The 26,030-nt window shown below is 40.9% G+C and overlaps 2 protein-coding genes and 1 non-coding gene across 3 annotated transcripts in view; 2 read left to right on the top strand and 1 right to left on the bottom strand.

The window, feature by feature from the left end:
- Haus6 (HAUS augmin like complex subunit 6) overlaps nt 1–11,345 on the top strand; it is a 37,068-nt gene extending 25,723 nt beyond the window's left edge. The window contains exons 13-17 of the mRNA XM_052176715.1: nt 3,662–3,728; nt 4,047–4,229; nt 4,682–4,817; nt 6,244–7,218; nt 8,199–11,345. Of these exons, the coding sequence (XP_052032675.1) occupies nt 3,662–3,728; nt 4,047–4,229; nt 4,682–4,817; nt 6,244–7,218; nt 8,199–8,272 (1,435 nt within the window). The 3' untranslated portion in view covers nt 8,273–11,345. The remainder of the gene's footprint in view (nt 1–3,661; nt 3,729–4,046; nt 4,230–4,681; nt 4,818–6,243; nt 7,219–8,198) is intronic.
- LOC127681893 (small Cajal body-specific RNA 8) lies at nt 3,459–3,588 on the top strand. The gene has a single exon (XR_007977236.1). It is a non-coding gene; the product is annotated as a small Cajal body-specific RNA 8 (non-coding RNA).
- A 1,616-nt stretch (nt 11,346–12,961) lies between the features above and the next one.
- On the bottom strand, nt 12,962–14,576 carry Rraga (Ras related GTP binding A). Its single transcript, XM_052176720.1, has one exon. The coding sequence runs from the start codon at nt 14,321–14,323 to the stop codon at nt 13,382–13,384; it is 942 nt and encodes a 313-aa protein (XP_052032680.1). The 5' UTR covers nt 14,324–14,576; the 3' UTR covers nt 12,962–13,381.
- Nucleotides 14,577–26,030: the final 11,454 nt, after the last annotated feature.

The raw sequence follows: 26,030 nt of genomic DNA, 5'->3' as shown, positions 1-26,030 counted from the left end.
AGGACCTGCTCTTAAGCTTGGGGCTGTTGCTCTGATGCCACCATGTATTATTGAGTGGTGTTTGGCCTTTTTAGGTTTCTTGTAGTACAGTCTACCCAAGGAGAAGAGGGACTGATATAGATCGCCTATGAAAATTGTGAAGGAAGGATTGCTTGGGAAAATTCTGTGGATTGAATATAATACTTAAAAACCATGGAAAGAGTACAGTTTTAAGCTGGGCAGTGGTGTTTACATGCCTTTAATCCCGCACTTGGGAGGCAGGGGCAGGGGGAGGGGGCAGATAGATCTTTGAGTTGGAGGCCAGTATGGTGTACAGAATAAGTTTGGAATGGCTAGGGCTTCTCAGAGAAACCCTGGCTAGGGGAAAGAAAGTATAGTTAGCTCTTTCACACACAGTTGTCATCATTGGTAATCAAACAGTCTGAGTCTTATTGCTGTATTGATTAGGGTAAGCTGATGGGGAGATAGCACTGAACTTGAAACCAATATTCAGTAGCAGTAGTTTATTCCTTTCCTGTTCTTTGTGAGCACTCTCTTTATAGCAGGTTTTGCACAATTTCCCAATGTATAGTGGTGATGCTGTTTTCTTAGTTTATTTATTTACTTTTTGGCATTTTTACTTTTTGAATTGCTGGCCTACAGTTCACTATTGTAGACCAAGTTGACCTTGAATTCCTGAGCTCTACTGGCTTCTTTCTGTGTGCTGGGATAAAAGGTATGTGCTACCATACCCAACATTTCTCAACTCTTTATCTCTGTTTTCCTCTTTACTTATTTTTACATTCTTTCTAAATGCATGTAGAAAATAAAATTCCAGTCTGGCATACTTTAAATTAGAATATATATTATATATATTCAGCACATATATATATGTGTGTATGTATGTATGTATGTATGTATGTATGTATGTATGTGTATGTGTATATGTATATGTGTGTGTATATATATATGTGTGTGTATATGTATGTGTGTGTATATATATATATATATATATATATATCTCCAGCATTGGAGGGGAGTACCAGGACAGAAATGGGAGGGGGGGTGATTGGGGAATGGGTGGAGAGAAGAGAGCTTATGGGACATCTGGGGAGGGGGGAACTGGGAAAGGGGAAAGCATTTGGAATGTAAACAGAATATAGAAAATTTAAAAAAAGAATATATATTACACATAATAGCTCATTATATAATCATACATCTTTAAAATATTTTCTTAATTCTTGGAGAATTTAATACATTATGTTGACTCTCAGCTCTTCTCAGCTCTTCCTTTACCTTACTACCCATCCAGCGTCAAGGCCTCGCCTCTCTAGTGGCTAGGGATGGTGCACCTCTTACTAATTAATTTTAGATTTTAGTGTGTGTGTGTGTGTGTGTGTGTGTGTGGTGAGAGAGTGAGAGAGAGAAGAGATTTGGGGGTATTGGTGTGCACATGCCATTGTGTACATGTGAAGGTGAGAGATTTTTTTTTTATAAAGATTTATTTATTTATTTAATGTATATGAGCATCCTGTCACTGAGCATACACAGGAAGAGGGCATCAGATCCAGTTGCAGATGGTTGTGAGTTACCATGTGGTTGCTGGGAATTGAACTCAGGACCTCTAGAAGAGCAGACTGTGCTCTTATCCAGTGAGCCATCTCTGCAGCCCCAGGTCAGAATTTTTAGGGGTTGTTTTTCTCTTCCATTGAAGGTCCTGGGAATTGAACTCAGACTTCCAGTTTTTTATCTACTGATTCATCACTCCCACCTGCTTAAAAGATTTATTTGATTTTTCATTTATGTTAGGTTCACATGCACCCTGGAGCTGTAGTGACAGGTGGTTGTGGACTGCTTTTATGTACATGTTGGAACTCAACTTGAGTCCTCTAGAAGAGTAACAAGTGCTATTAACCACTGTGCTGTCTCCAGAAGAACCAAACAAAGAAAAAAACGAAACAAAACCCCAGTCCTGTTATGTAGCTCTGGCTGGCCTGGCAGTATAGCCTCCCTAAGAGGAAAACCCACCAGGTTTTTCATAGCTGTTCACTTTGTATTCTGGATCTGAAAAGTAAGCAGAGTGCTCTCTGCAAAGGTCTCTGGTTTGGTTTGGTTTGGTTTTCAAAAAGAATGGCCATAGAATTTAAAAGGACTTTTGAAATTCAGTTGAGAGTTTCTTTTTGTTTTGTTTTCTACAGGGTCTCATGTAAGCCAGGCTGGGTGATCGAGACTCACCCGTGAACTACTTTTTTTGATTTTTTTTTTTTAAAGAAAATTTATTTGTGTGTTTACATTGTATGTATGTGCTTGTGTTGTGTATACATGGGCCATGGCACACGTGTGAAGGCCTGCCACAGTTGTTGGCTGGTTCTCTCCTACCTTTATTTGGGTTTTAGGGATCAAACTCGGGTTATCAAGCTTACAGAACTCTGAACACAAGATTTTCATTATATATGTAACATAGTTGCTTTAGAGCAAGATTGACAGGAGAAACTGAGTTTGGAGGTGAAATACTAAGTCTTTTTGTTAGTTAAAAAGAATTTGATGTACAAAGTTAAAGTTTTTATGTTAATAAAAAAGAATATCTCTGTACATGAGAAATATAAGAAGCCCTTTGTGCATCTAAGTCTCTGAAGTAGGTTAAAATTTTATAAATTACTATTTTTATTAATAAAACAAGACAGGATATTGCATAATAACATGCACTTATATAAACACATATTTTCATTACTATAGTGTGTTCTTTTTATGGCCTGGAAAGGGAGTATAAAGTATAAAATGTACTTAATATAACCACATTAGCATCGGGTTTAAGGTGGGTGAACTGGTATTTGCTTTTTTCATATTTAAAAATAATTTATATTTTTATTTTTTAATTCATTTCTTTGTGCTGAAAACTTCAGGATTTCATGTAGGACAATATATATACTTGTATTTTATCCTTGCTATGGGATTTTAGCTTTAAGTGCTGTTAAAAATGCATCTACCTTGCCAATTCCCCAGAGTAATCTTCTAAAAGAGAAACAATTTATTGTTATGTGTGTGGGAGGGCCCAAGATTGTGTATGTGTAAAAGTCAGAGGGCAATTGAGAGTTGGTTCTCTGTTTAGGATTTGGGAATCCTGCTCGCGTTCTCAGGTTACATGGTAAGTATTCGCCACACACCAAGCTGCCTCCACAGCCCTGGTTCTTGTTTTGAGAGGGTCTTGCTTTGTAGTCTAGTCTGGCTTAGAACTTGATCTTCTTGCCTCAACTTCTGAAAGGCTGAAATTACAGGTATGTGTTGCCGTGCCTGGCTGAAAGAATATGAAAGTCTTTGCTATTGTGATTGTATTATTAGCATGCTGAGGACATTATAATAATGCAATTCTAGTTAGTTGAATTAATTTTTAAGTTGTATACAAATTGTTGTATGCCATCATTTAACCTTATAAAAATACTATAGGCATAAAAATATATATTAAGAAACTTGGAGTTAATCGGGAGAGTGATACACAAGTTGGGCAGAGTGTTGCTCCAGTTGTCACTAGAGCTCCCCAGAGTAAACTGCCTTTCGATGACCAGGGCGAATTGAGTGAAATCGTCATGGACAGATACGGGGCAGACAGTTTCTTACTCAGATACATCAAGTTTGTGGATGTCTCCCTCCACATAACTTAGATTTGCTGTCTTTTTTCTTTCAGCCCTGTGCCTTTTCCCTTACAGTGTGCTTCAACCTTGGATACAAACAGTTTCACACTCCTTGAGAAGGTATGGTCTAAAGCGATTTTCATTATTTTGGCCCAGGCTTGTCTTGAACTCACTGTGTAGCCCAGGCCAATCTTGCCCCAGCCTCCTAAATACAGGTACATAGCTTGCCTTTAAAAACAGCTTCAGCTAATTGTGACAGTAGTGATTTATAAATAAAGTATTTTTGGTGGCTTAATTACAGTCAAGATTTTTTTCCTCCCATTCTCGTGCCATTTCTATCCTCTTGCTAAATGAGAAAGTGGAATTATTTAGATCTGCCATTTAAAGAGCTTCAATACTAGCCATGATCATTAAGTTATAATGTATGTCTCTTTTCAGGATCCAAATATGAGGACTCCCAAAGAGGAAAACATGACTTACAAGAAAATTGCAGACTCTAAAGTGGAAGACTTTCCTTTACTGGATAGTGCAAAGAATGCACAGAATCGTGTTTCTCGAGGGTTTCTGCCAGTGGAGAAGAGTGATCCATTCCAGAAAGAGCAAGATCGCCTGGTAGACGAGGTTAGAAAAGGATTTTTAATAAATGCGCTTATATAGTTGTGATTTTTTTTCCCCTAAGTCGTGTTGGGATAAAAAGTGGAGTAGAGTTAATTGTTGAGAAATTTGAAGTAAAGGAGTCACAGATAATAAAACTGAAGGCTAGGGGCTGGAAAGATTGTTGGGTTGTTAAGGAAGAGCGTACTGCTTGCTCTTGCAGAGGACCTGGACTGCCTGCAGCACACACACACCAGCGAGCGTCTGCTGCCATCTGCCGGTGCTGGTGGTGGTGGTGGTGGTGGTGGTGGTGCCGGTGCCGCCGGTGCCGGGCTGCTGACTGCTGTGCCCAGTCTCCCTGCTGCATGCTGTCAGGGTTCTGCTTCTGTCTGGCCTTGCTCATTTTTCTTTTTCTTGTTGTTTTTTTGTTTTTGTTTTTGTTTTTGTTTTTATTTTTATTTTGTTCTTTTCTCTTGTAGGTTGCCAGAGTCGTTCTGTGTGATTCACCACAGCTCTCTGAGGGAAAAGAAGTCAAATTGGAGGAGCTAATTGACACTTTAATTTCTAATCCCTTTTTAACGAGGAAACAAATTCCCCGGACTCCAGAAAACTTGAGTAAGTTAATGCTCTCTGTTCCATTCTCCCTGTCTTAAGACATTTCCCACCATTAGACTGATGATCTGACAGTTCTTTGGAAACAATTTAAAACTTCTTGTTTAGCTGACAGTGACTCTTCTGATATAATGGAATTCTGTTGAGATATTCAGCACCATCACTCACATTTTACAACCATCTTTCATCAGTAATCTTTTATGACTTCTGAGTACCTCCACAGAAGTCCTGATATTATAATCTTTAGTTGTTTTACTTGGCTATTTTTCTGCAAAGTATTTTATTTGGTTATTTAAAAAAAATTCTGGAGCCAGTTGTGCCATCTTCTACATGGCAGAGAATGGACTCCTCTGACCTCCATACATGCATCATAGCATGTGTGTAGTCATGCACACACACATGTACAGACATGCACTAAATAAGCGAGTAAATTCAGTAAATGTACTAAGAAAAATTCTCACCTTCAGGTCAGATGTCCATGTTTAGGGAGTATGGTGATTTTGCTTTCCATTCAGCAGTCATAAATAGCCACCACTGCATGCTTAGCTCTTCACCCTATGGCGAAAATAATCAGAGCATCAAATGCTTCCCTCCAGTACCTGCAATTGGTGTAGGCAAACCTGATCTTTACTTCCTTTTTTAACCAGTGCAGACCATTTGGGTTGAATGATTGAATACAGTTTCTTCTTTTCTGCTGATTTAATTCACTGAGCTGAGACAGCATAGGTTGCTGTTCTTCAAATGACAAACTGAATTAAATAGAGTCCTGCAATATGTTTTTCTTTTTAAAAAATTGTATTTAACACAACCTTGCTCATTTGTTGACACATTGCTTATAACTATTTCCATGCTACAGTGGCAGATTTGAGGAGTTGTGGGAGATCAAATGGCTGACAGCCTAATATTAGTATCTTTTTAAAAAAATCTTATTTATTTAACATAATATGAATACATTGTTTCTGTCTTCAGACACACCAGAAAAAGGTATCAGATGGTTGTGAGACACCATGTGGTTGCTAGGAATTGAATTTAGGACTTCTTAAAGAACAGTCAGTGCTCTTAATCACAGAGCCATCTCTCCAGCCCTAGTATCTAATCTTTTAACAACAATAACAACAAAAAAACTCTGCCCATTTCTGGTATGGCTAGACAAGTAGATATGTTTTTCATGTATATAATCAAATATATTGTGTACAAGTTTATGTGTATTTCAGGAACAGCTTTTGTTATGTGTACAGACTTGAGTTTGGTCATTTGGAAATGAAGTTTTCTGATGCTCTGGTTTGCCATCCTGTTGGCAACTTGTATGGAACTTGGACTGAGGCAGTAGCTTTATTTTCAGCACTAGAATAAAGTATATTAATTACATGTCTGTGTTTGGACATATGTAAATGATAAAATATGTTTTTTCCCCCCCCATCTTAATTAGTAACTGATATTAGGAGCTCATGGAGAAAAGCTATCCAAACTGAAGATAACAGAAGTTCAGTGGATGCCAAAGCAAAAGAAGTATCGTCAGAGTCTTCATCTATACTGCATAATCAGAGGGAATTTAGCCTGGCTATTTTTTCCCCAGATCTTGAGCGGTCTTACTTGCCTGAAGAGAAAGCTGTTCCAGATCAGCTTAAAGGTGTACCTCAGAAACATTTGGTAACACGTCAGATCAGTGCATCTCCAACAGAAGATGTGTCAGACTTGATAAATAAGAAAACGATTTGTAAGCAAGATATAGAAAGTTCAGCCACCAGGCTTTCAGAAACTAGACAGATGGAGGCATTCTCTCCTCTTGTGGGCAGTGAAATAGATGTGATGGGTAGAAGTAAAGAGGACAGTGTTCCAGTACTGGACCACTTACAAGCTTCTTACAGTGAACCTTCCACACATAAAACTCTGTTATGGAATTCTTTTCAGAGGTTGAGTGGCATTGGCATATTACATGAAACTCTTCCAGAAGAAGTTGGCGACCTAAGTCTTAATAGTTCTACTAGTTCAGAGACCACTTTTAAATTGGAACCAAAGAGTTATGTGCATAGTGATGCTTTTCCAGATGATGTGGGGAAAAGACAAGCTGTTCCAGAATTAGATTCCAATTTACGGGCTCTTCTCACTAGTTATGAGGCTCAGAAGAAACTTAGCAAAATTGGGAAAGGCTCTCACCTGTCCAAGACACTTGAGCAACACAAAGTAGAATTGAACCCTGTAGCCCAAGATGTGCAAGCAGATGATACACACTCTGTTTTGGACACTCAGGATATGTTTATTGACTGCACAAAGCCATCTTCCCACATGTCCCTTGATGAAAGAACACAGACTGTATCACCTCTAACTAAGGCTTTTCTGATGGAGCAAAAATTGAGGACCATATTACCATGTAGGCTTGGGGAATTTCTGCCTCATTTAAAAGGTAAGAGTTAACCAAACCTGTGTGTGCACTCTTGCTGACCATTCTCTTATTTTCCCCTCCTAAGATAGAGTAGCATTGTGGTACCTACCCCTGGCTAGCCACAAACTCGCTATATAGTTTGGACTGGCTTCAAATTTACCATGTAGTCTAGGCTATATCTAATCTTTTTCTGTTTATTTAACTTTTCATAAATATAGTCCAAAGTGAATGTTGTGTGATCGTGGTGGATAATGTGACAAATATAGTCCTTATATCTTCGTCAGGGTAAGAGGAGTAGTAAACCATTACCTTATGGCTATTTTCAGAGTCCAATTTTACACACACACCACACACACACACACACACACACACACACACAGAAGTAGACTAATTTTCCAAATACAGTCACGTTTTGAGACTGTGGTGTTAGAATTCCAGCAGAGTGGCAGGTCAATCTCCTATAACAGTATTAGTTATTGAAGACAAGCATTCAGCATTTTATTAATCATAGTTCTCTTATTTTTATGTTTAAAATCATATAGTAAAGTATCAGAATTATTCTTAGCTGGGCAGTGGTAGCGCATACGTGTAATCCCAGCACTCTGGGAGGCAGAGGCAGGTGGATTGCTGAGTTAGAGGCCAGCCTGGTTTACAGAGTGAGTTCCAGGACAGCTAGGGCTATACAGAGAAACCCTGTCTCGAAAAAAAACAAAAACAAACAAACAAAAAAAAATTGGGCTGATTTAGGACTTGTTAGAAATTTTTCACGTATCACTTTAGTTTTTCCATGATGAACACTTTTTGAAAAGTATTCTACAAGTACATTGATTTTTTTTATTTATTTTGAGAAAAGGTATTTGAGTAGAAATGATAATTTTATTCATGATTTATCAGACTTACACACAGTGAGCCTTTGCTAAATCAAGAACTTTGCTAACTTTATGGAATTGTTCCAACTTTCTTTGTAATACTTATTTTCCTCTTTAAAATCTATTTTTCAGAAGAAGAAATCTCAAGTAAAAGCCTCGAAGCAAGAGACTCTCTGATTTGTCAAGATGAAGCATTTTCCAGTTGATTTAGCCATGATGCACTTACCCTGAAGCCTTGTCACTAACAGCAGCTGATGTGCACACATTGGAAGTCAATTCTCTTTCCAGCATCAAAGGAGTTCTGAATGTACTTTTGGCTTCTTATAATGTTTAGGTTTTTTTTTTTTTTTTTTTTTTGGTAAATATTATGAATTAGAAATATGAAGTATTTAAGAACAGAAAGTGTCAAATTTTAGAAAACAGTTTTGATTCCTAGAATAATCTTATGAGTAAATGACAAATATCAGTTATGTTAAAAATATCAGTCATTAACATAAGGGTGAGTGCTAATCTAATAGCCACTGAAAAACTGTATCTTTCATTTTAGAGAAATAAAACCATTTTATTGGATCTTGATGGAATATTCTGGTACTAATACAAAATGAACAAAGTGTACCTTTACCTTTGGATGTGTAACCAAAGCAGCACACCTTAATGTCTGTAAACTTGTAAACAGGTTTAATGAATTCTGAGTGTATTGGTCCTGCGGAGTGATGTCGATGGGATAGAACCATGTGGTTTGTGAGGACGAGATGGAGTGAATTGAGGAAATGGGAAAGGTAGAGATGACCAGGCATTTAAAGAACACTGTCAACTACTCTGTGTACTTTAGACTGAGAATTTAATTCTTTTTATGTTTAACAAGAATATAAATGCAAAGTTTACAAAATTGTTTAAGAATTGTGGGTGGTATGGTAGGTATTGTTTTGGGAAAAGCAACAAATTTTTTGAAAAACATTAAAGTTCCCTAGTACTTTCAGAATATTCCAGAGTAATGTGAGAAAACTGAACATGGATTTAAGTAACTAGTAATTTTTTGCTTTATTGTCAGGGGTCTTGTTTGTATCATCCAAGGAATAAATACATGTGCCTGAATAAGCCTGACTAGAAGAGGCTCTAACATGTTGATTTATTATCTCCTTCTATTCTGTGTAAAGCCTCAGTTTGTAACTATCAAAATCTTGCCCCCAAGTCTTAAGAAAATGAGAGAACAGAAAGGTAGATGGGCTGAGTGTCAGAAGGACTGTCTAAAAGCTGCTTGACAGAAAGGAAAGAGGACAGGGTTCTGGGTTCCTTCATGAGTGCTGCAGAGCAGGAACTGCTCAGGTGTACTGGGAAATCACTTGTTGTTTACTTTACCAGCAGCCTAGTGTCTAAATTCTAAGTAGCATGGTAGGGAAGAGGAAGGACTATCCAAGGGCCTCGGTCATGCCAGAGCCAGAGCTCAGTGTTTCATATGCATGATTGCATTAACCTTTGTAATTGAGATAGGAGGCATACCTAGTCTGCAGATCCGGGAGCTAGAGATGAAGTGGCTGGAGAGGGATGCAGGGACCAACTGTATTAGGACCATCTGAGATGACTGTTAAAAATGTTCATTTAGAGAGGGTCTAGAAATCTCATCTCAAATACACTTCCATTGTAACTCCCAAGCTCTGCAGTTTGCTGCCAAGAGGTTGATATTCATATTTAGTTCCTAGGTACCTTTAAGAAGTGGCACACTTTTGTATGTATATTGCTCTTGATCCCTTAATTCTGAGAGTGGAAAGATCTGGGTATTTTGGGTTTGTAAGAGTCACTAAAATTTACCTGTGGTCAGCTGAGCATTCCTGAAATGATTATTCCTTATTTCGGTACCGTGAACAAATCTCCAATCTGTCACTTCTCCAAAACTGAATATAACTTGATGCTTTCAGTGCCTTCCTTCAGCATCTCCTGCAGTTCCCTTTGTCCTTGCTTAAAAGCCCCTGATGGTTCATTGTAATTATAGAGCAGGGTTTTGGTTTAAAGACAGCTCCCCTCCTTAGAACCCCTGCCCACCCCAGAATCTTTCACACTGCTTACCTTGTCCCTCTAGCTCACCCCGGTTCTTGTTACTTTGATACTCTAATAACCTTTAATTATACCAGTTAGGATTTTTTAAATTTTTTTATTTATTTTCATGTGTAGGATTTAAATTTTTTTAATTTATTTTCACATGTGTAGATGTTTGCCAACATGTCTGTGTACCTCTTTGGTGCCTGGTGCTCCCTCAGGAGGGAGTCAGATCCTCTGGAACTGGAGTTACAGACTGGCGTTAGCTTCTGCAGAGGTGCTAGGACTTGATCCTGGGTCACAGGACAAGCAGCCACTGAGGTGTGGTGTCTCTCCATCCAGTTAGAATTCCTTTAAAATTCAGAATAGCACTTTAACCCTTTAATTAAACACCTTTGATCCCAGCACTTGGAGAGGCAGGCAGATCTCAGTCTAGTCTACAAAGTCAGTTCCAGGACAGCCAGGGCTACATAGTGAGACCCTGTCTGTAAAACAAAAACTGAAGGCTCAGACAAATCACATTTTCTACCTTGATGTCTTAATTTGCCCTCCCTAGATCCATGGTCTTAAATCCTTTCTGAAGTATATAGTATAACTGTTTTGTGGGGTGGGGAGAAGTGGGGTAGGTGGGGATCTTGCTATTTTTGTCCAGGTTAGCTTCAGCTCACAGCAGTCTTCTGACTTAATCTCTCAAGAGCTGGAACTACAGATGTTTATCTAGCTTTTACTTAATGTCTCTATTAGTCATCTCCCCCTATTGGCTGTGATTTCTGATCCCAGCTGTATACATACCTTCTTACCTATGTAGATGTCTCTGGGATTCGCTTGTTGCTGAGCATGAAAAATGTTACCAAGTAACATAAAGAATAAAGTTAACATTTGGGGGGCAGGGATTAAGCTTAACAAAATACTAAACAGACATTTTGAAACCCTTACAATATTTTTCTTAGTTATAAGGTATCATACCAATTTTATCTAAAGTGTAAACAGGAATTCTTGACACCTGTATAAAAGCAAATTATTTTTTTCCCTAGTGTACTAAAATAAAATATGTTCTAAACATTTTGTTTGATGTGTGAAGACAGTATAAAGATCAGATGCCTGGTTGCTCTAAAGAGCACCCGCCTTTTTATGCACCGAGAGCTGGTGAATTCATGCTCTTAAGTGGAAAATGCCTGTTCTAAGGATTCTTTATAAATGTATTCTACATACTGCTGTCTAGAATAAATACTCAGTGTTTCACCACTTGTCTGGAATTCCCTGTATTTCAAAAAGAATTACGCCTCAAACACACCACTGAATTATCGCATACAAATGCAAAACTTGGTAAAATAATGTAAAAGGCTCAGTGATACAGTAAGAGTTACTAGTGTTTTAATCGCTAGAATCTAGATTTACTATATAACGGCTCTTATGTTTGAGGCAAGGTCTTGCTATGTAGCCTGACTGGCCTGAGTGAGTGAGTGGTCTTTATGCCTTTGTAAAATGAATGGCTCTTAGTTGGAGAAGTCTCTGTTCTAACAGACGACGTAACACAGCACAGCCTATAAGATGACTAATACTAGAACTGGAATGGAGAAGTTTATATCTGTATTGCTTTTACCATATGTGCTCAATGCAAACTAGGAACCTCAAGTTTCTTCCCCCACAAAATCTTTCCCCACAAAATAACACACAAATTTGCTATCCTGGAATTTCCAGATAAATACAAATGTCAAAACACCAATTTTGTGGCCTGTATTTCTAACGTTTGTAATTTTGGAATTACATATAGGAGTAATTTATACCTAAATTGGCAGTTTTTGGTTTTTTTTTGAAGCAAGACCTTAGTATAGCCTAGGTTGTCTTTCAATTTATGGTAATTATTTTACGTAGCTGCTGTCTGTTAGGATTACAGGGAATGAATAAAGCTAGGCTTTATTTTTTGTTCTTTATAATAACTTTTCTGTCTATGGAGGGGTGTGATGGTTAGGAGGCCCTAAAGTGTCTCACCTTAAAGCCATGCCAGAGTCCTCATGTATTGATAGAAGTCACCATCCATCAGGTTATGAGGATAAATTGAAATATATGCATGCTAAGTACTTAATACCTGGCATTTAGCAAGCTCAAACTTTGCCAGATGTCACATGCAGTATTTACAGGAATGGCATAATCTGGATGCTTTCTATGTTGACCATTTTGGCAACCTCATGTAGTGATCTTACTGTATCCACAAACAGAACAGGCATAGTGAAATCACATGTCAACTTCCAAGTAAAAGATTAGGACTGGGATTTCACCCAGGATGTTCTAGACAAGCATCCTACCACTGAGCTATGTCTCTAGCATTAAGAATTTCTTGGGACTGGGGTCTCATGTATCTCTGGCTAGTCTCAAACATCCCAACAATCTTAAAACACTCAATACTGTTTCACCTGGGATTACAGGCATGCACCACTACCCCCAGGTTTTTATGTGCCTCTACTGTTAGATCCCAGGATCTTGTGTATTGCTAGGCAAGCTATATACCAGTTGAGCTACATTATATAAATACCTAGTTTGAATTTGTTTTCAACTTTTTAAATGTGTATGGATGTCCTGCTTGCACCAGCTGTGTGCTGGTGTTTGTAGAGGCCAGAAGAGGGTGTTGGATTCTCTAGGCCTGGAGTTACAGATGGTTGTGAACAGTCATGTGGATGCTGGGAATTGAACCCAGGTATTTTGGAAAAGCAGACACTCTTAACCAGAGTCTCTATTCCAGCCCCTTGAGTCTTTACCACTGGTACAGCTGCTACCAAGCATTGCCAGTTTGCCAGCTAAACGATACTTGAGGATTCCCAGAATCTGTACTATTAAGTACCTTCAAATTATTTCAAACAACATTTTAAATTGCTAATAATAAATGTTTATTCATGATTGAAACCAAGGATTTAGAAATACATTTTAATATCTTGCTGATAAAATAGTAACATTCCACCTTTGTGATCTGATAATACAGAAGATAACTGCTTTAATACTCTATTATAACCAGGTAACCAGAACACACACACACATACTCACACACACACCACCTACTTTAGTGTTAACACCACACTAACTTTTCATAAAGGCCGTCTTGAAGATCTCTACTGGATAGCGGAGTTAATAGCATCCAATACTAAGACTACGGAAGAGATGAGATAGTAAGCACACGTTTCAAGCTCACTTTAAAGCACATGACATTATGAATATTAAAATTAAATGATGCAAAAAAGAAAAAACACCGTAATTCAGCATTTTACTAAAGAGCATTTGGCATCATTTCAACGCATGAGGAGGCTGTGCTTGGGGCCATCTACTCTCTCTAGCTTCTCAAAGTGTTTCCTGGCATTACGAATGTTGATCAGAGTAGCTGCAGAAGGGATGGATGGATCTGACATGACCACCATCACGTACGTGTTTGATGTAAAGATGTCGATGAAGGCAGCGAAGTTAGAATTCCTCACTTCCATGCTCTGGAAAGAAGCGGCCAATTTACTGCAGCTTAGCTTAAATTGCTTGATGATGTTGCTGATCTTCTCAAAGCGGTGCACGTCTCGCTGCTCTTTGCACTGGTAGTGGGAAATCACCAAGAACGTAGCTCGCTCGAACAGCAGAACTTCATCAGCCTCAATAATCTGGGCAAAATTCCTCAGGTTCATCTCCAGCTGCTGAACGTTGGGGATCAGCTGATAGACGATGCTGGACCAGGCTTTGTAGAGCGTCTCATCCCAGATGGACGTTCGAAAACAAGCGCACTCCAGCGGGCGAGACAAACGCCTCAGGTCTTCCTCTCGCTCTTTAAAAATCAGGTCACGTTGATCTTCCTGAACCAGATCCATTTTGTGCACCAGGCAGAAGATTTTGGCATCAGGTGAATTCTGGAGGATGGCTTCCAGACACGACTGGTAATAATGCATATCTTTTTCCAGTTCGCGGCTCTCTACGTCAAACACGTATATCAGAACCTCCACGTTACGGAAGATGTTGTCCCGCTGGCTGGTGAAGTAATTTTCCATAAAGGTGTCCTGGCCGCCACAGTCCCACAGGTTCAGCACCAGGTTCCCCAGGAATCGGACGTGGGAGTGCTCCACGTCGATGGTGGCACCCAGGCGCCTGGTGTCGCGCGCAATATAATTTGCAAAGATGATCGACCTCATGCTGGTCTTCCCCGACCCGCTCTTTCCCATCAACAGCACCTTTTTCTTCATGGCTGTATTTGGCATCACCTGCCGGCGTCGCCACGGATTGGGTCTGAGGCACGGCCTAACGGCGGACCGACCGAAGATGGGGACGGCAGGACACCAGGCACCGTCCGGCAGCGGAGGCCGTGCACGCGAGCTCGGGGCTGGAAAGACCGCAGCGAGGCGAGGCCTCAGGAAACAGCGCCGGAGGCAATGGCCACAGCAGCTCGGGGCTAGCGAGAGCAGGCTAGTGATGTGATCAGCTCCGGCTCGGCCGCCACCCACTTCCCCCCGGCATCTCGCGAGAACCCCGAGTTCCTGCCGCCACCCACTTCCGGTGGAGACATCGCGAGAACGTCGGCTGCTCTTACCACCCGTGGGATTCTGAGAAATTGTTTCTTAAATTGCAACCTGGCGCACAGCGAGTTAAAAACGAAAGGGGAAGCCCACATTGGTGTTTTGTTCTGCTTGGGTTGCACTTGGGCATTGCAGAAGGGGGTCGAGCGAACCTGGGAGTGAGAATGCTGCCCTCGCGTGGCCAAAAGTCCCCACACGCCCACTGCCATTATCACCTCTGAGAGATGTGCTGTATGTAGGCTTGAGAATCAGGCAGCCCTTCATAGGGCTGACAAATGGAAACCAGCATAAAGAGATTTCCAGAAGCTAATTGCCCAGGGCTAGGCAGACATCCTGATTCCTTGTTCTATGTCTACTTCCAGACAGGTTCCCTTTTCATATTCTCTTTCCCATAACCTCAACTTGAGAATTTGTAATTAGAATCCAAAACTCGAGGAGAGGGTAATGCAACAGCTTCGTCCTCACAGTAACCGTGTGAACAACTATTTTCAAACCTTAGGAGGTTAAAGAGCCTGAATGACTTAGAAGGTTTGCTGCTCACTTAGCCATAGGTCACATTGCCTCAAGTCAGGACCTTTAAGGAGAGATAACCAATGTCATCCAATACCTTCAGGATGAATCAGTAGAATTGCCAGGGCACCTCATATTCCTAAATTAGGACACTGCATCCTCATTGTAAAGCCCTTTCCAGGTTGTATACAACACTGTACCAATGGAGACATTTCCTCACTCATTCAAAAATTGAATGTTGGGCCTAGAGACATAGCTTATCATTTAAGTGTACTCGACACTTTTGTAGAGGATCAGGGGTCAGGTGTGGTACCCTCCTTTGGCCTCCATAGTCTCCTGCACAGGAGTTATGGTGCACATAAACACCCACACACTCCCCCCCCCCCCACAGTGTTCTCCCAGAGAACCTGGGCTTGATTCCCAGCACCACCATGGCTCCTTGAAACTGTAACTCCAGTTGCAGGGTGATGCCCTTCCAACCTCTGTGGGCACTGCATGCATATGATGCACAGGCACACAGGCAAAATAATGCATTTACATAAATAATATTAAAAATAGGCAAGGAAATTCAAAAGTAACCATTGTTGCAGGATATTTGATCACACTGTGAGCCCTGAGATTGTATTGTTTACTGAAAACAACAACAACAACAAAAATACCCCCGACTTCTAGTTGTGATGTGGCTCAGTCATATGTAGCACACACCTTTAATTCCTCTGGCTAGAATAAGACGCGCCCTTAGAACACACTTTTAACCCCAAATAATGAAGGTAAGTTAGTTTGTAGAAGAAAGCACCATGTTTGAAAATGATGTCCAAAGTGATGTCTAATTGAGTGGCAGACAAAGTAACAAATCAGAGAAAGATTTGACAGAATAGGATGTGTCCAGCTCTCAGGAGGAGAGGGGAAACAGGCTACATAACCGATAGCAACACACACACACACACACACACACACACACACACACAGAGAGAGAGAGAGAGAGAGAGAGAGAGAGTGAGAGAGAAGGTGGAGGAGGAGGAGGAGGAGGAGGAGGAGGAGGAGGAAGTGGAGGAAGTGGAGGAAGTATTTACCAGGACAGTTATAGAGAGAAAAGGTTGAAAAGAGAGAACAAGTTAGACACAGGGGAAGGCAGAAGGAGCCAGAGAATGAGAAGGAGCCAGAAGATTAGAACAGATTGCCAAAGTTAGTATGAGAAAAGCCAGATTGAATCAGTCAGCTTGGAGAGGAGTTTGAGCCAGAACAGCTCAGTTGACCAGCCTGCCAGAGATCAGAACAGGAAAAAGTGAGCAAAAAGTGGTAAATCTCAGAGGCTGAAAACATTCTAGGCCTAGACTGTATGGAAGCTAGAAGCTTCCAGGACTGGGCCTAGGTTATGAGACAGAGACAGTAAGCCTCAGGGACAACAATATGAATATAAAAGGTGCATTTACAAATCATTGCTCCCTTTTATGCATTATTTAGTGTGTGTGTGTGTGTGTGTGTGTGTGTGTGTGTGTGTGTGTGTTGAAATGTCTTATTTAGGGCTGGCCATTCAGTAGTCAGTTACTCTCAGTGTTTTTGACCAATTATGACTCTCCGCATTAATCTCTGCCCACTACAGAGAATCTTCTCTGGTTGAGGCTGAGGACAGCACTAATATGTAAACATGTAAGCATAAATATTTAGAAGGGAGATGGACATGTCCATTTAGGATGGTAACTAGTAGTTTCCTCAAGTTTACAGTACCAGACATGAATGTTCTCCTTTGCAACAGGCTTCAAATCCAATCCGAAAGCAGTTGGCTACCTCGTAACCTTTGTGTTGTTATTGTACCGATGGGCATGGCGGGTTGGTATTGTAGCATCCAGGGTTCACCACTGGGTAAAATCACTGATAACTTTCCCTGCAGCTTGCTTAATACCCTCTGGCACATGAAAACTAGCCAGCAGGGAGGAAGGTTTCAGGTCTGTTCCAGCTCGATGTCCCCTCCTGTTCCTCCCACTCCCCTCTTCCACTGCCCCTCGTTTGATGTCTTTATGCTCTGCAACCAAAATATATTCTGTCTTAAGCAATAGTGTCTTACTATCTAGCTATGGTCAGTAACCAAGAGCACTCCACACATGCATGCAATCACTATTTTGAGTTCTGTCATTTGGGGTGTCTCTGTAACCACCACAGCCAGCAAAGTAATAACTCGTGGAGTGAAAAAGGTAGTTTCCTTAAACAAGTAGCTGGTATTGGTTCAGACTTTGGGAATCTGACCCTGAGTAGCTTATTGTAGGCACGTTGAAGGACTGCACAATTTGTTGGAAACTTTCTTGTTGACAACCTAATCCTGTGTGAACAATAAAGTGTTCAACGTGACTACATTGGAACTCTGTCAACTACATGTGACATCTGCAATAAAGATGAGTTCTACAGATTGACTCTAAATGACACTTTCCATAAAGATAGGTTATATAGATTGACAAGCTCCTGATAAGTTCTGGGAGGACGATCAGGTGTGGCCTTGGCTGCATAGCTTGTCCAAAGGTCACCTGGCTGTTAACCTTGTCAGTTCCCCGCTTTCTGGTCTGATAACAGGTTTTTACACCCCTCCCTTTGAAAGAGCAACCCTTTGTGTTTAACATTCCTTGTTCCCCTATTGCTAACCTGTGAGCACAATAACTTCTATGCCTCCCATATTCCACCCCCCTTTATTTTTTAAAGAAAAAAATGTGGCTGTAATAGAGGTCAAGGTTGAATGTATTGCTGCATGGCTAATCTAACTAATATAGACCAGTATAACAGAATTATGAGGCTAGCCATCTGAGGACTAAGGAAAGGGGAAGGCCATCTTAACCATGGTAACCATTCAAAAAGAATCATAAAGAGATTTTATCTTCTTGTGAAGATCATTAATTTGATCATCCATAGTATGAGAGAAATCTGACACATTTAGGCAGCACACACAGGAAATGGTTAACAACCAAGATTGTGCTAGAGCAACAGTGCCTCGGGGTTTTACTGCTGTGGACAGACTCCATTTTCAAGGCAAGTCTTATAAAGAACATTTAATTTGGCCTAGCTTACAGGTTTAGAGGTTCAGTCCATTATCATCAAGGTGGGAGCATGGCAGCATCCAGGCAGGCATGGTGCAGGCAGAGCTGAGAGTTCTACATCTTCATCTGAAGGCTGCTAGTGGAAGACTGGCTTCCATGTAGCTAGGCTGAGGGTCTTAAAGCCCACACCCACAGTGACACCTTTACTTCAACAAGGCCGCACCTTCTAATAGTGCATACATTGGACTGAGCATATATAAACCACCACAAATTAATGTTTGATCGATTTCTGCTCATATTTTTGCTGCAATAATAATAGTTTTACTAATCATACAGGCCATCTTTGAGACCTCTCTGTGTTCCAGTAGTCATTCCTGGGATTGACATAAAAAATCCTAAAAGTAATCCTTAGTATGGGAGTACATCATTATAGGCATGCCTTTTCTCCCTTCCCAAGCCCCTGACGAGGCATTTGGATTCTGCACTGACAAGCTGAGAATTGCTGTAATGTAACCAGCATCACTTTGGGGTTAGTAGTGTAATGTTCTTGTTGTCTCACCAAGGTCTCCGCTTGATGAGTTAGTCTTCATGTCTCCCAAGTCACCAGCTTCTTCTTCCTCTTAGGGCATCTGCTCTTGGCTTGTTTACCTTCAAATGCGTCATTTGTCCAGGGGTCTCTGGGATGCTGTCCATGTCAAATGCATCAGAGCAGGAACCACTGGGACTTCACTCATTTTCTGGAAGGATAACCTCACCCTGATGTTGGAAGAGCATCAGGTCTTTCCACTGATTAGTTTTTAGATCTTCCCACTTAACATACACTTTGGCTGTGTCTCCATTAGGGAAAAATGGTTTGGGGAAGCAGCAGAACTCTTATGCTTTAAAGTGAAAAGGCTTAAAGTTAGCACAGCTAAATGTGGCACAGCATGTGGGGACCTGGTGGGTGTATGTGCCCTCTTCCTATTTTTAAGATTTGCCATGTAAGTATTTGATGGTGTCATTCTAAATAGCCTGAGCCCGTGGGTTGTAAGGGATTTCAGTAATGTGATTAATATTACATAATTTGCTGAATTCATTTGTAGTATAAGCAGGACCATCAGTTTTTTTCTTGTCGTGGGACACCTAAAAAAGAAATGCACACAGAGCTACTTGTCAAAGTCAAGTTCCAGATATGACACAATGGTATTTTCCTGGAGCTCCCAGGGCCCTGTGCCACACCTGGGGCTGTGCTCTGCCATGGAAGTCCTGCTGTGATCTCACTCTGGGATTTCATCCAACTCATTCTCATTAGATATCACTGCTGTAGAGTCAACACATTTTGAGGAAATTATGTCTTGATTTTGCATGTTTTTTGTTACTGCCTTAGATATATGCATCTGATTTTACTTCTTCGATGTTTATTTTTATTTTTTAAAGATCTTGCTTTTAAGTGTGTGTGTGTGTGTGTGTGTGTGTATGCATGCATGCAGACATGAAATGTGGGTGTGAGTGTAGGTGTCTGTGGAGGACAGAACTGGAGTTATAGCCCTGCAATCTCCGGGATAACTCCGGGAACTGGAGTTATAGCCCTGCGATCCTTCTGACACAGGTAATGGGAACCTAATTTGAGTTCCTTGCAAGAGCTGGACATATTCTGCTTTAAGGAATTTTCTAGTCTGGCTTTTTCTAGTCCTTTGTTTTATTATTTTCTTTCTCAGCCACATTCTTTCAGTCAAAGTATTTGCTATGTTCAAGTGGGATCTGGATGTGGCAGGGTTGACTGTGTGCTTCAGAACATAATTCCTTGGGTTGGAGAGATGGTTCAGTGGTTAAGAGTACTGACTACTCTTCTGAAGATCCTGAGTTCAAATCCCAGAAACCACATGGTGACTCACAACCATCTGTAATGAGATCTGACACCCTCTTCTGGGGTGTCTGAAGACAGCTACAGTGTACTTACATATAATGAATAAATAAATTTTTCTTCTTCTTCTTCTTCTTCTTCTTCTTCTTCTTCTTCTTCTTCTTCTTCTTCTTCTTCTTCTTCTTCTTCTTCTTCTTCTTCTTCTTCTTCTTCTTTTTCTTTTTGGTTTTTCGAGACAGGGTTTCTCTATATAGCCCTGGCTGGCCTCAAACTCAGAAATCCGTCTGCCTCTGCCTCCCAAGTGCTGGGATTAAAGGCGTGTGCCACCACTGCCCAGCTAAATAAATCTTTAAGAAAAAAAAAAGAACATAATTCTTCAGAAGAAGAGCTCTGGGTGCCTGCAGCACATTCTATATTGTTTCCAGAGCAGGGCCTTAGCTGGGAGAGCAACCACAGTTGTTCCTGACTAGTCCTATGCAAGCATATCAACCAATTACCAATGGTGGGTGCTCTGACTCCTGTAACTGTTACAGGACAAACAACCAGGAGGAGTATGGTGTATGCTTGAATTTTAGTTAATAATATTAGAAATGGAAGTCAAGGAAGATAAGTAAGAATGAATATTAAATATCAGTTTACTTTGAAAAGAACAGGTTGCATGAGGATAAGGGTTAATCATTTAGATCAACTTGAGAAAGAGGAATGTCTGTGTGGATAAAGTAAGTAGGAGGAAGAGTTGTAATACAGTTCATGGATTTTAGAGATTGCTAAGGCCGTGGAAGGTTATCATTAGGAAGCAGGAAGAGTAAGAGATGAGAAGTCATAGACGTAAGGGTGGAGGTGTGTGAGGTGTGCCTGAAGGGTATGGTGAAGAAGGTATGCCTTCCAGTAAACTGGGTGAGAGCAAGATCTAACTGAGCAAAAATACCATGAGACACATGTTCTAGAGTAGAAATTAACACTAGAAAATGAGAGAGAGAGAGAGAGAGAGAGAGAATACTCCAGGGGTGACTTTCTGGCACAGCTGTATGTAGGCAGTGACTCAGGGGTGAAAGCCTTATTTGTTCCCATTCTAGCTCCCAAATAAATGACACAAAGACCTGTTAAGTTTATTAACAAGCGTTAAGCATTATGATTGGCAGATACTCATTTATTCTCGGCCTCTATGCTGCCTTAGCACTTCTTACCCCATGGCCTGTGTTACCATCTCAGTCTCGCCTTAGCTGGCTCTGCTCCATGTGTGACCTCATGGCAAATCCCTTGGCAAACCGCTTACCACGACCTCCTCCTGGACCCTCTCTGCCTCATGGCCATCTCTCTCTTTCCTTTCTTTGGAACCCCCTAACTAGGATTGGAAGTGCTGCCCTATTCTCTTCTGCCCAGCTAATTGGCTAATTTACTAACTAATCACAGATGATGGAAACAGTTTTTACAGAACACCGAGACTGGAGCTGCTGGACCACGTCCTTATCCAGACTGTAACTAGATGCCCGGGCACAGAAGTCAGCATACACAGAGACCACCCTGCATTTGCTGGGCTGAGGTGAAGGGGGAAGTTCTCAGATCTCGTTGACGCTAGTCGGTTCCACGTGATGCAGAAGGGGAGTGTGGGAAACTTCAGCCGCTGCAGCTTCAGCGGGGTTCTGACGTGTGGGGGAGGGGAGGTCGTAAGTCCTTTCCTAATAAGAACCTACAGATTCCTGTTCATTGCTGGGGCTGTTCTTTGTCCTGGATGGAGGGTTGTTTTACCACAGTCAGGCTGGTTTTATTTACTTATTTTTATTTAAAATGTTTTATTCCATTTTAAAATTGGATGTGTCTGGGCATATGCATATCATGGTATATGCGTGAGGGTCAGAGAATAACTTTTGGGAGTTGCTTTTCTCCTCTCAGCACATGCTGGGACATAAACTCAAATTGTCTTGGTAGCAAGCACCCTTACCTGCTGAGCTAGCTATCTTGCTCTTATTTCTTTTTAACAAAATCATTTTCTTGCACTAAATGACTAAATGTCTTTTTTTATCTTTCTAAGGATAATTACATTATTATTATTATTATTGTTATTATTATTGGTTTTTGGATTTGTTTTTTTCGAGACAGAGTTTCTCTGTATAGCCCTGGCTGTCCTGGAACTCACTCTGTAGACCAGGCTGGCCTCGAACTCAGAAATCCGCCTGCCTCTGCCTCCCAGAATGCTGGGATTACAGGCGAGTGCCACCATTACCCAGCTTACAATATTAATTTTAAAAAAGGTTTCTGTCTCTGGGAACTGTCCCCAGGGACTCCTTCATACTGTTTAGTGTTGGGGTCCAGGAGTCACCTCACAAACCACATGGACACTGATCTCAGTCAGACAGGAATGGTTCATTGAATATATGCCCCAGGACTGTTCGTTCAGGGCCACAGTGCAAAACTGGGAGCTAAATAAGGACATTGAGCTAAAATCCTACAGGGTTTTAAACCCAGAATCCATCAAGATCTGTGCCAAGGTATTCCACCAATCAGGATTTAGGGACAGGGGATTTCCTTAGGAAGATGTCTCTGTTGTACACTTATCCTGCTTGCATTGCTTGGGGGATTCAACTGTGGCAGGGGACTTGCCTTATGTAACATTCAAGTCTTAACTTGCTGCTGGGCATGGTGGCACACGCCTGTAATCCCAGCATGCTGACCAGGGTGTCAGTTACCCACACATGTCTCTTTCTGCCAAGTAGGATGCCAGTTCCCAGGGAGGTCTTGAGAATTTAAACTTTACTTGACCCCTACTCAGAATGGAAGTCTTATTCCAAATAGTTTCTTATATTGGTGAAGATGTCTCTCCTATGTTTGGGACCATCACAGGGGCAGCTTATCAAAGCTTATATACAGGTGCAAGAAGTGCTGCTGGGTGGTTGGTTTGGGTTCAAGTTTATTGCGGGCAACTTATACAAAGCAGTTCTAACTGCCTTACAGAATATAACAGAATATGCAATCAACTTGGGCATGAGAGAATTTCTTAGTAATAGCAATAACAACATATGAGAAAGTTTCCTTATAATATTAGTAGTAGCAGAAAATGGCAGGCTAAGGTAAGTTACCTAGGCCTTAACATTTTACCTAGGCCTTGACATTGAGTACATCTTTAGACTTGGGCGGTCAAATTCTCCCAAGAGTTTTCTACTAAGAATAAGCCTGATATACAGTTTATTATATTTCTTTCTTTTGGTGGTGGTGGTGGGGTATGTTTCAAGACAGGATTTCTCTGTGTAACAACTCTGGCTGGCCTTGAACTCCTAGAAATCTACCTGCTTCTACCTTTTGGGTGCTGGGATTAGCTTATTATTAAGCCCCCACCCCCAAAGTAGAATTGCTGGGTTATATGATAAATACTGAAACTTTTAAGGAAATGACCAGAGTATTTTCCAAGATGGCTGAGCTAACAATATGGGAAATCAATACTTCTTTCTAGTCCTTGGCAGCAATATTGGATTACAGTCATTCAAATGGATGCATAGTGGAATCTCATTGAGTTCACAATCTGTGTATATTTAATTGTTATTGTTGTGCATCTTGTTGGGGAGGTCTTGAGGCCCACCCTCAGGTCTGGTGACTTGCTGGGAGGACTTGGCTTTCAGCATATATCCATGCAGTTATTATTTATTACAGAGGGAGGACTCTGAGAAACCAGCTCTAAGGAAAACTACACAGGCTGAAGCAGTGGCTCTCAACTCTCCTGACGTTGTGAGCCTTTAATACAGTTCCTCATGCTGTGGTGACCCACCCAGCCATCAAGTTATTTTTTGTTACTTCATAACTATAATTTTGCTACTGTAATGAATTATAATGGAAATATCTGATTAGCAGGATACTGGATATGTGACCCCGTGAAAAGGTCGGTCCACCCCCAGATTGAGAATCATGGAGGCTGAAGACTTAAGGGAGTCAGGTAATAGCTTCCAAGTCTTTGAGGAAGCCTTGTAGAATTTGGTGTAATCACCAACAAATGTCTGGTAGATCTCAGCAGAGAGTCAAGTGTTTAGGGTTCTTTCCTGTCCCCTCCCCTCCTTTCCCTTTTCTTACTCTCCCCTCCCCTCCCCTCCCACTCCACCCTTTTCTCCTCTCCACCTTCTTACACACTACCCTTCTTATTTGAGTTTGCAAGGGACATGGGTGTAACTTGCTACAGTGCAGATAGCTGGCTCTGCTTGGGAACAGTGGAAGCCATTGTGGTGTCAGAGAAGAGCTTGGTTTTCAACTAACTTGCTGATGGAAGGGTGGCTGTCGTTCTTGTGTCTAAAGAGCTATTTCACTGAGAGGCAGATTTAGACATTTATATAGACTAGTGGTGCCTTCCATTGGTGGGTACCTTCTTCTTTCTTTCTTTTTTTATTTTTTATTTTCTATATTCTTTGTTTACATTCCAAATGATTTCCCCTTTCCCGGTTCCCCCCTCCCCATATATCCTGTAAGCCTTCTTCTCTCTACCCATTCTCCAATCACCTCCCTCCTTTTTCTCTGTCCTGGTACTCCCCTACAATGCTGGATCAAGCCTTTCAGGGCCCTCTCCTTACTTCTTCAAGAGAGTCATTTCTTAGGCTAATTGTGTCTTGGGTATTCAGAGCTTCTGGGCTAATTAATCACTTATCAGTGATTGCATTCCATGTGTATTCTTTTGTGATTGGGTTATCTCACTTAGGAAGATGATATGTTCCAGTTCCAACCATTTGCCTAAAAATTTCATGAATTCATTGTTTCTAATTGCTGAGTAGTATTCCATTGTATAAATATACCACATTTTCTGTATCCATTCCTCCTTGAAGGTCATATGGATTATTTCCAGCTTCTGGCTATTATAAAGGCTGCTATGAACATAATGGAGATTGTGTCCTTATTGCATGCCGGGGAATCCTCTGGGTATATGCCTAGGAGAGGTATAGCAGGGTCCTCTGGAAGTGTCATGTCCAGTTTTCTGAGGAACCACCAGACTGATTTCCAGAGTGGTTGTACCATCTTGCAATCCCACCAGCAGTGGAGGAGTGTTCCTCTTTCTCCACATCCTCGCCAACACCTGCTGTCTCCTTAGTTTTTACCTTAGCCATTCTGACTGGTGTGAGGTGAAATCTCAGGGTTGTTTTGATTTGCATTTCCCTAATGACTAAGGATGTTGAGCATTTCTTAAGGTGCTTCTCGGCCATCCGAATTTCTTCAGGTAAAAATTCTTTGTTTAGATCTGTACCCCATTTTTTAATAGGGTTATTTGCTTCCCTGGGGTCCAACTTCTTGAGTTCTTTGTATATATTGGATATTAGCCCTCTATCTAATGTAGGGTTGGAGAAGATCTTTCCCAATTTATTGGTTGCCATTTTGTCCTTTTGACAGTGTCCTTTGCCTTATAGAAACTTTGTAATTTTATGAGGTCCCATTTGTCAATTCTTGATCTTAGAGCATAAGCTATTGGTGTTCTGCTCCGGAACTTTTCCCCTGTGCCCATGTCCTCAAGGGTTTTCCCCAGTTTTTTTCCTATTAGTTTCAATGTGTCTGGTTTTACGTGGAGGTCCTTGATCCACTTGGAGTTGAGTTTAGTACAAGGAGACAAGGATGGATCAATTCGCATTCTTCTGCATGCTGACCTCCAGATGAACCAGCACCATTTGCTGAAAAGGCTATCTTTTTTCCACTGGATGTTTTCCATTCCTTTGTCAAAGATCAAGTGACCATAGGTGTGTGGGTTCATTTCTGGGTCTTCAATTCTATTCCATTGGTCCACTTGTCTGTCACTGTGCCAATACCATGCAGTTTTTAACACTATTGCTCTGTAGTATTGCTTGAGGTCTAGGATACTAATTCCCCCAGAAGTTCTTTTACTGTTGAGAATAGTTTTAGCTATCTTGGGTTTTTTGTTATTCCACATGAATTTGCAAATTGCTTTTTCTAACTCTGTGAAGAACTGAGTTGGGATTTTGATGGGGATTGTGTTGAATCTTTAGATTGCTTTTGCCCATTTTAACTATATTAATCCTGCCAAGTTTCTTTTATG

Source organism: Apodemus sylvaticus, chromosome 3, assembly GCF_947179515.1.
Source record: "Apodemus sylvaticus chromosome 3, mApoSyl1.1, whole genome shotgun sequence".
In the NCBI taxonomy this organism is placed as follows: Eukaryota; Metazoa; Chordata; class Mammalia; order Rodentia; family Muridae; genus Apodemus; species Apodemus sylvaticus.
This window is presented reverse-complemented; position numbering and strand designations above follow the sequence as displayed.